At 49.5% G+C, this 14,093-nt stretch overlaps 1 protein-coding gene across 3 annotated transcripts in view; it reads right to left on the reverse strand.

The window, feature by feature from the left end:
- Positions 1 to 14,093, reverse strand: part of PLEKHA2 (pleckstrin homology domain containing A2) — a 64,758-nt gene that overhangs the window by 10,383 nt on the left and 40,282 nt on the right. For all 3 annotated transcript variants that reach the window (XM_055567030.1, XM_055567033.1, XM_055567032.1), the window contains exons 5-10: positions 13,169 to 13,266; positions 6,256 to 6,396; positions 5,584 to 5,730; positions 5,191 to 5,259; positions 4,707 to 4,777; positions 299 to 362 (exon numbers count right to left, since the gene is read on the reverse strand). In XM_055567030.1, the coding sequence (XP_055423005.1) occupies positions 299 to 362; positions 4,707 to 4,777; positions 5,191 to 5,259; positions 5,584 to 5,730; positions 6,256 to 6,396; positions 13,169 to 13,266 (590 nt within the window). The remainder of the gene's footprint in view (positions 1 to 298; positions 363 to 4,706; positions 4,778 to 5,190; positions 5,260 to 5,583; positions 5,731 to 6,255; positions 6,397 to 13,168; positions 13,267 to 14,093) is intronic.

Consider the following 14,093-nt stretch of genomic DNA (forward strand, 5'->3'; position numbering starts at 1 on the left):
TTCTCCTTTTCTCTGCTTAGCTGGCGCCTGGGAGCCGAGAGCAGCTGGTACAAGCTCACAGTCCCCAGTGAGATGGCTCGGGCCACTCTTATTATTTTATGGTTGGGAAGCTTGGGGCAAACATCCTGTTTAGAATGAAATGGGACCCGGACTGACTGACTACCGGGGGCCTAAATTTACTGCCGAGAAACTTCGAACAAAATAAAAGAGAAAGCAAAGGGAAAGGTAGGCCTGCAAGTACACTCTCCACAGAGAAGGAAAGTCCCCGATTTCTCGGGGTGGGGGAGGAGCTTTTTACCTGCACGTAGAAGGTCCTGGAGCTGGTTATTATTTCAAACAGGTTGTCCCTCATCAGCAGATCACTAGACAGAGAGAGGGAAAGACGTTATCAGGTATGCTGGTCATCCACCGGGGACCTGATTCAAGCTAAGACGGGTACCTGTGCCGCCTACGGTAAAAAGGGGGTTCACAGGCCCTTCCTCCTGCAGCCCCTGCCTCAGAAAGCATTGCCGTGTTTCCTTCAGCTTCCCTCCCTGGAGGATCTCCAGTGGTTTAACCATCCCCATGGACACCCCCTCCCCAATACACACCACCATCAGTTCGCACAAGACACAGCTCCTTTGCTTCTAAGACCTCTTGCTTCATATGCACCACACCCGACATGGCCTACAGTTGTATTTCTTTAGTGGCCAAGATGTATCAAGTGCTTTGTGAGAGGTACCATTTTGAGGGGTTTTATTTTAGGGTCAAGTAATGAAAGTCTTACTAGATATAAACACACCCATGTAAATACACAAGCTGTTAATATCCATTATATCTACATTAAATATATATATTATATACATATGTTTATTTGTATGTATTATAGAGAGATAACAGACATACAACAGCATATTCATAAAAAAAAAAACAGTAAATTTGTTTCCAGTGTACAACATGATTCAATATTTGGATATACTGCAAATGATCACAGAGAAGGCAATGGTACCCCACTCCAGTACTCTTGCCTGGAAAATCCCATGGACGGAGGAGCCTGGAGTCCATGGGGTTGCTAAGAGTCGGGCACGACAGAGCAACTTCACTTTCACTTTTCACTTTCATGCACTGGAGAAAGAAATGGCAACCCACTCCAGTGTTCTTGCCTGGAGAATCCCAGGGACGGGGGAGCTTGGTGGGCTGCCGTCTTTGGGGTCGCACAGAGTCGGACGCGACTGAAGCGACTTAGCAGCAGCAGCAAATGATCACTGTCTAGGCAACACTCACCACGCTACATAGTTACAGTTTGTTTTCTTGTGATAAGATGATAACTTTTAAGATCAACTCTTTTAGCAACTTTCAAATACAGTACCCTTAACCATAGTCACCATGCTATACACTCCATCCCCAGGACTTATTTATTTTATAACTGGAGGTTTGTACCACTCAACTCCCTCCACCCATTTTGGTTACCCCCAACCATCCACCTCTGTTAACCACCAATCTGTTATTTGCGCTTTTTAAAAAATCTTTTGGCCGAGCCATATGGCATGTGGGACCTTAGTTCCCCAACCAGGATCAAACTCATGCCCCCTGCATTGGTGGTACAGAGTCTTAACCACTGAACCACATGGAAATCCCTGTCTTTGTGTTTTGAGATGCGCTATTTCATCCAATCTTCACCACCATTCAATGAGGCAGTATGACTTTCCCCGCTGGGGAAACCCGGGCTCAAAGAGGTTCTGTGACTGGTCCACGGCACCGAAGTAAGTAAACGGCAGAGTCAGGATATGAATCCGGGTCTGATTCCAGAGTCTACACTCTTAATTACTCCACCACCAGGCCTCTCCTAAGGGACCCAAATCTCTCATTTCCAAAGCCTTTCTCCATCCGCACAGCAACCATATCCACTTCACCAAATCCCTGCTCTCAGAAGGGGGCTAGATGCAAAACAGGAGAAAGGGAAGGAGAGTGTGGACCATTTAAAGATGCTTCAAACTGGGGGTGAGGTTTGTAAGAGGGCTCTGACTTCTGCAAGGAAGAAGGCTAGAAGTAGCTGATGCTTAGCCACAAGCCTCCAAATGGCCGAAATGATTTCCAGGGTGAAACGCCTGCCTGGTGTATCCAGTCTCTTGGGGAACATACAGGAGCAGGAGATTCACCTCCTTCCCTATAAAAGAACATTAAAAAGTAAAACTATAGAGTCAGACACTGAAGTGTGTGTTACATGCCAAGAGTTAGAATGATTCCAAGAAAGGACTAACTGCAGCAGACATCCCTGACGGTCCAGCAGTTAAGACTGCACTTACTCTACAGGGCATATGGATTCCATCCCTGGTCCGGGAGCTAAGATCCCACATGCCGAGCAGCATGGCCAAAATTTTTTTTTTTTAATGTAAGAAAGAAAAGACAGGACTGATCACAGGGCTGGCTTTAGGAATCAGGGCCTCAAAGGAAATGACAGATGCGTGGCCAGTGACAGGGGCATGTGGGCAAAAGAGAAGCATGAGATTAAAGACCCCCAGGAGAGGGGACAGCTATGGGGTGGGGGTGGGGGGGTCAGATAGACTTAGGGCCTGATCCTGACTCCACTGGGAAATGGTATTTCAGGAATATGTTTAAAACTTTGTGAGCCTTTGCACTCCAGCTGTACAATGGAAATCAGAAGCCCGTCTCTAGCAAGCTTATCACCACAAAGATCAGTTACAAGTTATATGCGGTATCTGGTACAACGAGAAAGTCACACGGTGCTCATCTGAAATGCATGTCATTAGCTATTGTAGTCCCTTTCTGAGTATCTGAGAGGAGATGGCACTTCCTTCTGGCTAAAGCGGTTTAACCTTTCAGACTATTAATGCACGTACATACAGTCCTGTAATCAACTGCTGGGGAGGAAAAAGCAAAACTGGGAGGAAATCCCCACCCTTTTTGCATCCATTTCTCATTTCTCAGGCTGTATGAAACCTTTTGTGCTCAGTTGCTTCAGTCGTGTCCGACTCTTTGCAACCCCATGGACTGTAGCCCACCAGGCTCCTCTGGGATTCTCCAGGCAAGTATACTGGAGTGGGTTGCCATTTCCTTCTCCTATGAAGCCTTTTAATTCAATTCAATTCAACAAACATTAACTGACTATCCAGGTGCCCAGAACCCCCTTGACTGGGCTGGGGAGAAGCCTAGTCTCACAGGCCTGGAACCTGCAGAGTCTGGGAGCTTCCTTCCCCGGGGATCTGCCTGTCTCTCAGTTCTCTTTCCCACAGTTCAGTCTGACTCTGCCGGTCAGCGTCTCAGGTGAAGTGTGAAGCGCTCTCAGGACTGAACATTATCTGGGTTCTGTAAGCCACCCGAGCCCACCTGTTGACCTGCATAGGCCTCCAGGGTCGGGAACAAGTCCCATCTCTCCTCCAGCCATGGTCAGCTGTGGAGCCACACTTCTGGAACTTCCATCTGTAGCTGCTCTCACAAATGATAATCTGTCGGTGGGAACTTTCCTTATCTTCTAAACTCTGCAACTGCTGTTTGCAAGGCTCACGACAGTCCCCACTTCCGTGGGCCACAGCTCACCTCGCTTTCATGCAAGACCCTCCCACGCCTTCATGTGAGAACAGTCAGCCTGCCGTCAACAGCTCCCCTGGTGACACCGGCTCTGCACGCACAGTCCGTGGGAGGGAGACACGGCAAACTACCCCTGCAGACTGCTGACGGAGGGCCGAGCGAGGACCGCCAGGAGCCCAGATGCCCCTGGGTCTCTAAAGCTTGGCTCCAAGGGCACCGGTATGGGTGCCGGATATGGGAGAGCCATTGAATGGGCCCCAGGTCCGAAATTCATCCTGCCCTCTGTGGCCCTGGAAAGGTAACCATTTCCTTCTTCTTCCTGCCCGACAGCATTGCCGTGAATCAGCCCTATGTTATGAAGACATCAGGGGATCTCCCTGGTGGCTCAGTGGTAAAGAATCCGCCTGCCAATGCAGGAGACAACCCCTGATCTGGAAAGATCCCACATGCCATGGAGCAACTAAGCCATAATGATTGAGCCTGTGCTCTGGAGCCCAGGAACCAGAACTACTGAGCCCACGAGCCTAATTCCTGAAGCCTGCATGTGCTACAGCCTATGCTCCACAACAACAGAAGCCACCAGAATGAAAAGCCTGTGTGTGCACCACAACTACAGAGTAGCCTGTGCTGGCCACGACTAGACAAAAGCCCACACAGCAATAAAGACCCAGCACGGCCAAAAATAAATTAAAAAAAAATTTTTTAAAGCAGGTATCAAGGATTTTGTCAAAAGGAAGAGAAGAGAAAAGGCATAACAATTCAGGTCAGAGGCACTGGCACAAACAGGGCTCTGAGCAAATGTGCTAAAAAATGACTGACTAAGGGTACAATGCCCCCCTCCCCCGAGGGTCAGTCCTCCTGGGCAACGAGCATCCGACACCTGACAAGGACCTCTCTCTCCTCTGTTCCATATTCTTTCTTTTCCTCCATAAGAACACTGTTACATAGGCTCATCTGAGCAGTGAGAGTAAAGGGCTGGAAAGTGGGCAGGTTGGCCCAGCGCACCATCTTGCAGCTGTGACCGCTCGGATGGAAACAGGCAGCCACAGATGTCAGGGAGACAAAGTCCTCCTGCTCTTAAAGGAAGGCTCTGGAACAGAGCCTCAGACAGGTAGTAACGGGAGAGCTAAGATGGCACACGGGGTTCTGACCAGAGAAGAAGAAGCAGAGACAATTACCCAGACTTGACCAGACACTCGTGGGTCTTGAGAACATCCTTGAGGAATATGGTACGAAGTGGTTCTCGGTCCTGGGGGAGGAAACGGGGAGACAGAGTGAATGAGGCTGTCTGCTCAAGGCCACGCTGGGACCAGCCAGCCATTATCATCAGACATGACTGGCTGAAACCAGGTTGCAAACAAGACAAGGTCCCGAAACAATCAAGAGAGGAGGAAAAAAAAAAAAAATCTAAGATGCTCTGCGGGTCTCAGCACACACAGGGAGGGAGTTCGTTAAGGCCACTTTAATATCATGGCAAAGCTGCCCACACCAGGTGGACGGAGCTAAGATGCCTCACACTCCCGGCACACAGATGAGTCTGTGTGCCCACATCTCTGTTCACACACATGCGCGCGTGTACACACACACACACACACACACACACACACACACCTGTGTGTGAGACCCCCTCGGTCTCCTGAGGGCCCCAGAGCCACGACAAACCTGCTCACACTTGAAGTAGCAGATGGTAAAGTCATCCAGCGCAAAGAAGCGCCGCTTCCAGCTCTTGCGCTGCAATAGAGGGTAGAGAGCAGAATGTTAGAAGAGGTCCCGGGGGGTGCATTCTGGTCCTAAGCTCCTGGGGACGGCAAAGGCCAGGCTCCCAGCTTGGGGGACCGAGATGAGGAGCCAAGGATTTCTTCCTCTGCGGAAACGCCTGGGAGCACCTCGGGCAGCAGTGCGCTCATTTCCTTTGAGCCCCTCCAGGAATCGGCCGGTGTGGGCGTGGCCGGCTCCACCCTCCTCCCAGCAATCTGCCCTCCCCTCGGGCTCGCCTACACCCACTGGCTCCGGGGATCCCCAGAACCCCCTTCAGTTCCCCTCGCGGACACTCACCACGTTCCCTTGCTTCACACAGTAGCCGCTTTTGATGAGGGGCGGCCCGGTGGGACCCCGGCAGCCGGTCGTGGGGATGTAACTCTGAGACCTCCGAAGGATGGCGTGGGAGCCGGGCTCACCCACTTCCTGCCCATCCCCGCCGTTCTACATGGAAACGGGGACGGCAGAGTTAGCGCCTCTCTGCTCTTGACAGGGCCCCACCTGCCTTCCCCACCAGCCCTGGCCAGTCACCTCTTCCTCTTGGCCCACAAGGGCAGTCAAATAAGAAATAAACCAGAAAGTAAACTTTTGCCTTGGGCAGGCACTGTACAGGGTGCTTTCACAGAGCAAGGCTGGGGAGGGCGGGCAGACCCAAGAGAAAGGGAAGGGCTGCCAAAGCAAACCAGACGAGGCAGAGGCACAGTGAGCTTGTTGCCAGCCACCCTCGGCCCCGCTTCCCACAGGCTTCACAGGTGCCAGTCCCAATGGGTGATGCAGAGCCATCCTGGCCACAGAGCTTCAGATGCAGCGGCCTCGTCTCTGCGCTGTCTGTATTCTCCATCACCCCACATACACGGGCTCCCCCACCCCTGCCCTTTCCTTGGTCCTGCCCTCCTGTCATGTCACTGACACACCATGGACACCCCCGGACCCCCCGTGCCCCAGCCTGGCAGCCCCAGGCCCCAGCACCTGGTTGATGGGCGTGTGTACCACCACCCCTCCGATGATTTCTGTCTTGTAGGCCACCTGTGGCTTCTTCTCTAAGGCCAGAGGAGTTGCTAAGCTCTTGAGAACTTCGGTCGTCAGGGGCAGGTTCCCAGCTTTGGGTACCTGTGAAGAATGAGTGTGGTTAACTGGGGAGGAAAGCCCAGAGAAAGCAGGGAGGTGACCAAGGACGGAGGGAGGAAGAAGAAAGTTAATGTGCCAAGTTCTGGTAAGATACCCCTTCCCCCCATGTCCTTCCATCCATCCAAACCTGGATATGAGGAATTCAGCAAACCACTCCCACCACACACACACACACACACACACAGGCACACACTTACTCAACAAATGCGCTGAGCACCTACTCTGAGTGAGTCAGCCCCTGCCTGGCTAGAGACCAAAGATAAACCAGCAAACACAGACACACTTCACGTCCATGCTGATCAGGGAGACTGATCGCAAACATACAGCAAGACTAACAATCAGAATAATTACAAATCCTGGTGAGTGCCTTGAAGACAATAAACAGGAGCTGAGACTGACAGCAGGGCAACTACTGGAGGGGACTGGTTGGCCTTGTGGGCACGGTTGGTGTAAGTCTCCAGGGGAAAGAGATGCTCAAACAGTGCCCTGGAGGATGAAAAGGAGCCAGGAACATAAAGACGGGAGAAAGGATGCTCGGCAGTAGGTGAGACGCCTGTGGCGTATGGTACAGGACTTGGGGAGCATGTCCCAGGGCTTGGGGTGTAACCTCTGACCTGTCACTAAATGAGTGACACAGTCATAGAGTTATCATGGTCATCAAACGATGAGAGGATATAAATTCAAACACTTAAAATATGAATAAAAATACAAAAGTTTTTAATTAAGATATTCTACGTAAACTCTTTTAAAATTAATTAATTTATATTTTTTCAGCCGTTCTGAGTCTTCACTGTTGCACAGGCTTTCTCTAGTTGCAGTGAGCCAGGCCTATGCTTCCTTATGGTGCTTGGGCTTTTAACTGCGGTGGCTTCTCGTGTTGCAAAGCTTGGGATCTAGGTGTGTGGGCTTCAGTATTTGCAATATGCGGGTTCAAAAGCTACAGCGCTTGGGCTCAGTAATTGTGACGCACTGGCTTAGCTGCCCTGTGGCACGTGGGATCTTCCAGGACCAGGGATCAAACCTGTATCTCCTGCATTGGCAGGTGGACTCTTAACCACTGGACCACAGGGGTTTAATAACTTTTTATTAATGGTACTAGCACTTACAAATATCGCCCTCCTGCAAAATGATTTATCTTTGATCCTCTCCAGCTGATCAGAGAGTCACAGAATTTTTAGGGCACGTTTGAGACCACAGGTTGCACACTGGTGGTCCAAAGGCAGACTTGCCCCGACTGTGTCTCGTCTGTCCTATCCAGTATGTTTTTCAACCTGCAATTAAAATCTGAAATATTTCATACAAAACAATCTTGTTTTCCAGCAAAGCAGCAGTTCAATCTTTGGATGGGGAACAGATTCCTCAGTTTGTCCCAGTCCTGACCATCCTCCCAACCCGAGGTCATTTATCCTCATTCATGTTGCCACTTTTCTTCCTCCTTGTCCATTTCTCATTTATAGGAAAATCTTTCATCACCAGAGAGGCCCTGAGCAGTCCAATCATTTGCCCAAAGCCATGATTAATATTAACATCTAAGCAGAGACCAAGTCCCTGAACTCTGCTGGTTCAGTCCCCACCACACCACAAAGCCTGTCCTTCACAAGGCCCCAAGACCCCATGTGAGTCTGCCAGGAAAGTAACTGCAGACCCCAAAAGAAAACCTAACATCCTGTTTCACTTCTTCTACAGCCTTGGAAGCTAGAAGGACCTAAGAATCTAGATCTTTCAAGAGCTCACAGCTCAAGGATATATTATACAACATGGAAAATATAGCCAATATTTTGTAATCATTTAAATGGAAAGTAACCTTTTAAAACTGTTAAAAAAAAAAAGTTTAAAAAAGAAAAACAAAAACACTATTGCAAGACCTCACTGGTGCTAAGATTCCACACTCCCAATACAGGGGGCCTGGATTCAATCCCTGGTCAGGAAACTAGATCCCACATGCTGCAACTAAGATATCAGTCAGTTCAGTCGCTCAGTCGGGTCCGACTCTTTGCGATCCCATGGACTGAAGCATGCCAGGCCTCCCTGTCCATCACCAACTCCCAGAGTTTACTAAAATTCATGTCCATTGAGTCGGTGATGCCATCCAACCATCTCATCCTGTCATCCTCTTCTCCTCCTGCCTTCAATCTTTCCCAGCACCAGAGTCTTTTCCAACGAGTCAGTTCTTCGCATCACGTGGCCAAAGTATTGGAGTTTCAGCTTCATCATCAGTCCTTCCAGTGAATACTCAGGACTGATCTCCTTTAGGATGGACTGGTTGGCTCTCCTTGCAGTCCAAAGGACTCTCAAGCATCCTCTCCAACACCACAGTTCAAAAGCATCAATTTTTCAGCGCTCAGCTTTCTTTATAGTCCAACTCTCACATCCATACATGACCTGGAGCAGCCTAATTAATTTTCAAAAACTACTGTAAGCCAGGAAGTGGGGTGGGGGGAGTTCACAGCTCAGGGTCATAGGAGAACCATAGGAGAACTAACTCTGCCTGCTAAGGATGGGAATGAAGGACCACACCCCTATGCATCTAATTCAAAGGAGTAAGACCATCGTGATCAAAAACTGGGGCCCCAGAAAGAGGACAGGAAGAAGGGTGACCTCTGCCCACCACCTCTCCAGATGAGGCCAGAAACCCCCTCCCTCCTTTCCTTCTGAGACAACAGTTGCTTTGGGCCTCTACTCAGTGCCAGGCGGAGGAAGTACTCCTCTCTTTCTGCATTACTACTCATCTCAGGCTACTTTACCAGCCAGGCATCTCTTTCTCTATTTCACAGATGAGGTAAACAAAAGCTCGTTAAAAGTCATCGCCACTGCTAAAAACCACTACCAGTGAATTCCTGAAACCCAGCTAAGGAGGAGGGGAGTAGCCTTTCAGAGTTCACGACGGCCGGGAAAGGACCCCTGGCAGCTTGGTTGTCGTGTTGCCTCTCGACCCGTCAGCCCACCCAGAGAACTGCTGGTTATCACTGCTCACACCCCTGCATCATCGGCTCCCTCTGACCAATTGCCTGGCTCTCCAAAACAGCTTACACTTCCTTACAGTGAATCAGCCTGCAGAGAACAAACTCACCAATAACCATGTACCAGGTCTTGAAAACAAGGACATCCTCTTGGCTTGTCTGTCTCCCAAGATCCCAGTGAAACAGGCCCCTCTTCCACCATCCCTTCCCCTCTCTGGTGAAGGGAGCCCTGATGGAGGAGATCCACAGGGTTCCATTTGCAACAGGAAATGAAATTTGCAAGGACTCTCTTCCCACAGGCAGGGCAAGACTATGAGGAATAGTCTAACTGTGATAGGGGAAGGTATGCTATAATTTCACTGTCCAGTTTTTAACCCTTTCAAAAAAATGTAGTGAGTTGAATAATGTCTCCCTATGAGCTGACTCATTTGAAAAGCCCCTGATGCTGGGAAAGATTGAGGGTGGGAGGAGAAGGGGACAACAGAGGATGAGATGGTTAGATGGCATCACCAACTCAATGGACATGAGTTTGAGTGAACTCTGGGAGTTGGTGATGGACAGGGAGGCCTGGCGTGCTGCAGTCCATGGGGTCGCAGAGGCGGACGCAACTGAGCAACTGAACTGAACTGATGCTGGCTTAGGGTGCCTCCTAAGTACAAAGGGTCGGGAAGATCCCCTGGAGAAGAAAATGGCAATCCACTCCAGTACTCTTGCCTAGAAAATTCCATGGATGGAGGAGCCTGGTGGGCTACAGTCCATGGGGTCACAAAGAGTCGGACACGACTGAGCGACTTCACTTCACTTAAGTGCAATGACTCACGTCTTCCTAAGAGGAGGGGCCATACAGACACGCAGGCCCCACAGTGACGGAGGCAGAAGTGGAGGGATGCAGGACAAACCAGGGAAGCCTCTGAGGGCTAGAAAGGGCAGGGAAGTATTCTCCCCTTGAGCCTTCAACGGGTACATGGAGGGCCTTGCCGACACCCTGATGTCAGGCTTCTCAGGACTGTGGGAGAATACATTTCTGTTACTCTAAGCCATCCACCTTTCGCAGCAGCCCTTAGGAAATTAATACAGGCATACTACTACTCTGAGCAAACCCAATTCTTTATTTTTTAAAAAATGTTTATTGGGGTATATGGTTGCTTTACAATGTTGTGTTAGTTTCTGCTGTACAGCAAAGTGAGTGAGCTATCTGTACACAGATATCTCCTCTTTATTGCATTTCCTCCCTATTTAGGTCACCGCAGGGCACCGAATAGAGCCCCCTGTGCTATACAGTAGGTTCTCATTAGTTATCTATTTTATACATGGTAGTATACATATGTCAATCCCAGTCTCCCAATTCACTCCACCCCCTTCCCCCTTGGCGTCTGCACTTTTGGCTGAATACCATATGCTGACCATTATCTTCAATCATAAGGACTCAGTGACCTAGCACTCAATGACCAGTGATCTGTGGTTACTGGCTCCTGAACCTGGGTGGGTCACTCTGATCTCCAGGCATTTCCACTGCCTCATTTATAAACCAGATGATCACTCCTGCCCTCCCTACTTGAGGTTTTCATGAGGCTAACAAGAAGCCATGAATGTGAAAGTGGTATGTCATCTAACTTCTTTTACATCTGCTGCTTGTTTTTCGTATTTTTATAAACCCTTCCAGGTCTCAGAAGTCAGAAGGTCCTAGGCTTGAATCTCAGCTCTGTCATTTAGCAAACTCCAGACTTAGGGCAATGGCAACCTACTCCAGTACTCTTGCCTAGAAAATCCCATGGACAGAGGAGCCTGGAAGGCTGCAGTCCATGGGGTCGTGAAGAGTAGGACACGACTGAACGACTTCACTTTCACTTTTCACTTTCATGCATTGGAGAAGAAAATGGAAACCCACTCCAGTGTTCTTGCCTGGGGAATCTCAGGGACGGGGGAGCCTGGTGGGCTGCCGTCTTTGAGGTCGCACAGAGTCGGACACGACTGAAGCGACTTAGCAGCCTTAGGGCAAGACTCTGATTTCTGTTTTCCTCATCATAAAAATGGCAGTGAAAGCAGCCGCCTCACAGGAGTGATGAGAAGGGTGAACAGTGTGGCCGGTGAGAAAGCCCCACTGGATACATGGTCTGTATCTTTCATCTCTGCATCCCCTGTCCCCAAGATGCTTCACTTTGCACACGAGGTGCACTAAGAGAAATTTGCCTGTAATGAGGAAGTCAGGTTCCCCTCCTCTTCCTTCTGTCCCACAGGATCTTTGGCAGGAGGAGTGAAGAGAGGTATAAACAGAGCATAGGAAAGTCAGGGGGACCCTAGAGGTTATGGAGCCCCTGCAGAGGCTGGGCCATCCCAGCAGGCAGAAAGAGGGCATGGAACTAGCCGCTTGGAGCAACTCCACGCTCAAGGCACAAAAGCAGGACAAAGAGGCCCCCGCTGCCTCCCAGTCTGTGTAGTCCAGTTCAGCAGGCAGGCCCAAGAGAGGACACCCTGGGGTCTTCCCTGGTGGTCCAGTGCTTAAGATCTCACCTTCCAATGCAGGGGGTACGACTGGGTCTCAGCTTCCCAAGCTAAGATCCCACATGCCTTGCAACCAAAGAACCAAAACATAAAACAGGAGCAATACTGTAACAAATTCAATAAAGACTTTTAAAAATCATCCACATCAAAAAAAACTTAAAAAAAAATAGAGAGAGATAACACTGAATGAGAAGAAAGTATTAGACACTGAAAGAAACTCCCCCCAGTGTGGAAGACCCAGAAAGGTGAAGACTCCAACATGAACAAAGAAAACCTTTAATAAAGTCAGCATTCTGCAGACACACACAAGCGTGTGGGTAGCAGACGTGCCTGAGTTAGCAGCTACCCCCCTTCACAGACCCCCACCATTCCCCTCTCTTTTCACTGCCTTATCAAGGTTTATCAGAAAAACGAGCCAACAAGCAAAACCACATCGATGACTGAATTGTACTCTGCTCAGAGGCAGCATCACAAGTGCTGGATAAGTGTACAGGTTTCTTCTATGAAATTATTCACGGGAACCCTGAGGTACTGGGGAGAATAATCTGCCCCAGTACATACTGATTTTTACTGGAAGTCACTAGAATGCTAGCACTTCTGAAGATATCAGAAAATCAAGAAAATCAAGCTTTTCAGCAAAGTGTGGCTTACATGCCAGAAGTTGGCCTATATTATCGGTTAAAGGTCTAGTTTTTTTCCCTGAAACAGTTTTCCCCTCTCCTTATTCCTACCCATCTCCCTTTCTTTTTCTGTATTTCTAAGGAAGAAGAAAGGAGTTCTTCGTTAGCCAAGTCAAGGAAAACAAGAGTCCTCATAGAACAGCCAGCAAGCTGGTGCTTATAAATGCTAGGATTTCCCAGGACAGGTCAATGGACGGCCTGGGCTAGTCCCCAGGTGGCCTCTTAAAGTCAGAAGAGTCTCCCCCAAGCCAGGAAAAAGTTCCGACTTCCCCCCTCATGTGAGTTTCCTCTAATCTGTTTCTCAGAGTCAGCACTCCATTTTCCAATCCCACCACATTCTGAATCAGCATCCCAGAATGACCTAAACCACGACCGCCTGGGAGCCCTCCCAGGAAGCACAGCAGGGACACCCCATAAACTTCCCGTCGAACCTGATTCAGACTCAGGCTCTCAGTTCAACTTGCGGCTAGTCGGCCAAGGTGTACGAAGAGGTAGGGGAACTGGTCTGAAACGGGTCCTGAGAAAGTCCCCGTCGCCATCTGGGCCACTCCCCACCCGAAACGCGCCGACTGCAGAAAGACTCTCACCGGAAAGGAGAAGGATCATACGTACGGTGATTTTGCTGGCTTGGTTCAAGGCTTCCACCCAGTCCTTCAGATCTTTCTGGTCGTTGGCTTGAAGAAAATACCTCTGCGAGAGGGCGTTGATGACTGCAAAAGGTATGGGACGAAAAGAGAAGAATCCAGGTCAGAACACACACGCCAGAACTAAGGTGTTTGATGTGGCAGGGCAGAGGATTCCCGCCAAGGAGACCAAGATGTTCCACATGGTGCAAAGTCACCTGGGAGTATCTGGGAAGCAGAACGCTCTCAATCTCAAAAAATAAAATGTGGATTATTACTCCATTGGCCACAAGACTAATGGCCTTCGTGTGCTGCTGTGCAGAAAGGCGGCTCATTCACCGTGCACCAGACACACGCCTGGACAGTCATGATAATACACATGTAAGCTTGGCCCCCATGCTCCTGGTTTCCACTAGCTCAACTGACCCGGGTTAGGGGTCTTGTCTGTGGTTGAGACACGGAACTAAGGTTGCCTGGGTTCAAGTCTGTGACTTTGAGACCCCATTTTCAACCTGGTCCTTCCCCAGCACTCTATGAGGTCAACAATTTACTTCTGGGTTCTTCTTTTTTTTTTTTTTTTTTTCTTTTTAGATCTGCTGACCACAAAATCTGAGAGTCCGATTTTTGAGCTTGGCAATGATAGTTGAAGGAAGTGGGAGAAAGTCTGCAAAGAAGTTTGAACCAACCTGAGTGGGAAAAGAGGACAGCTTAAATGACCATGTTACTCTCCTGGCAAAAATAAGCTAGAACTGGAGGAGGTGAGCATCGGGTGAGTTCATTCCCTCATTCCTTCAGAGAATATTTACTGAGCAACCACTTTGTGCCAGGAAGCACACGCTAAGTGCTGGGGATATACCAGTGACAAAGCCGGGGAGCATCCCTGCCTTCGTGGCGCTTACACCCCAGACATAAAA

This window comes from Bubalus kerabau, chromosome 2, assembly GCF_029407905.1.
Source record: "Bubalus kerabau isolate K-KA32 ecotype Philippines breed swamp buffalo chromosome 2, PCC_UOA_SB_1v2, whole genome shotgun sequence".
In the NCBI taxonomy this organism is placed as follows: domain Eukaryota; kingdom Metazoa; phylum Chordata; class Mammalia; order Artiodactyla; family Bovidae; genus Bubalus; species Bubalus kerabau.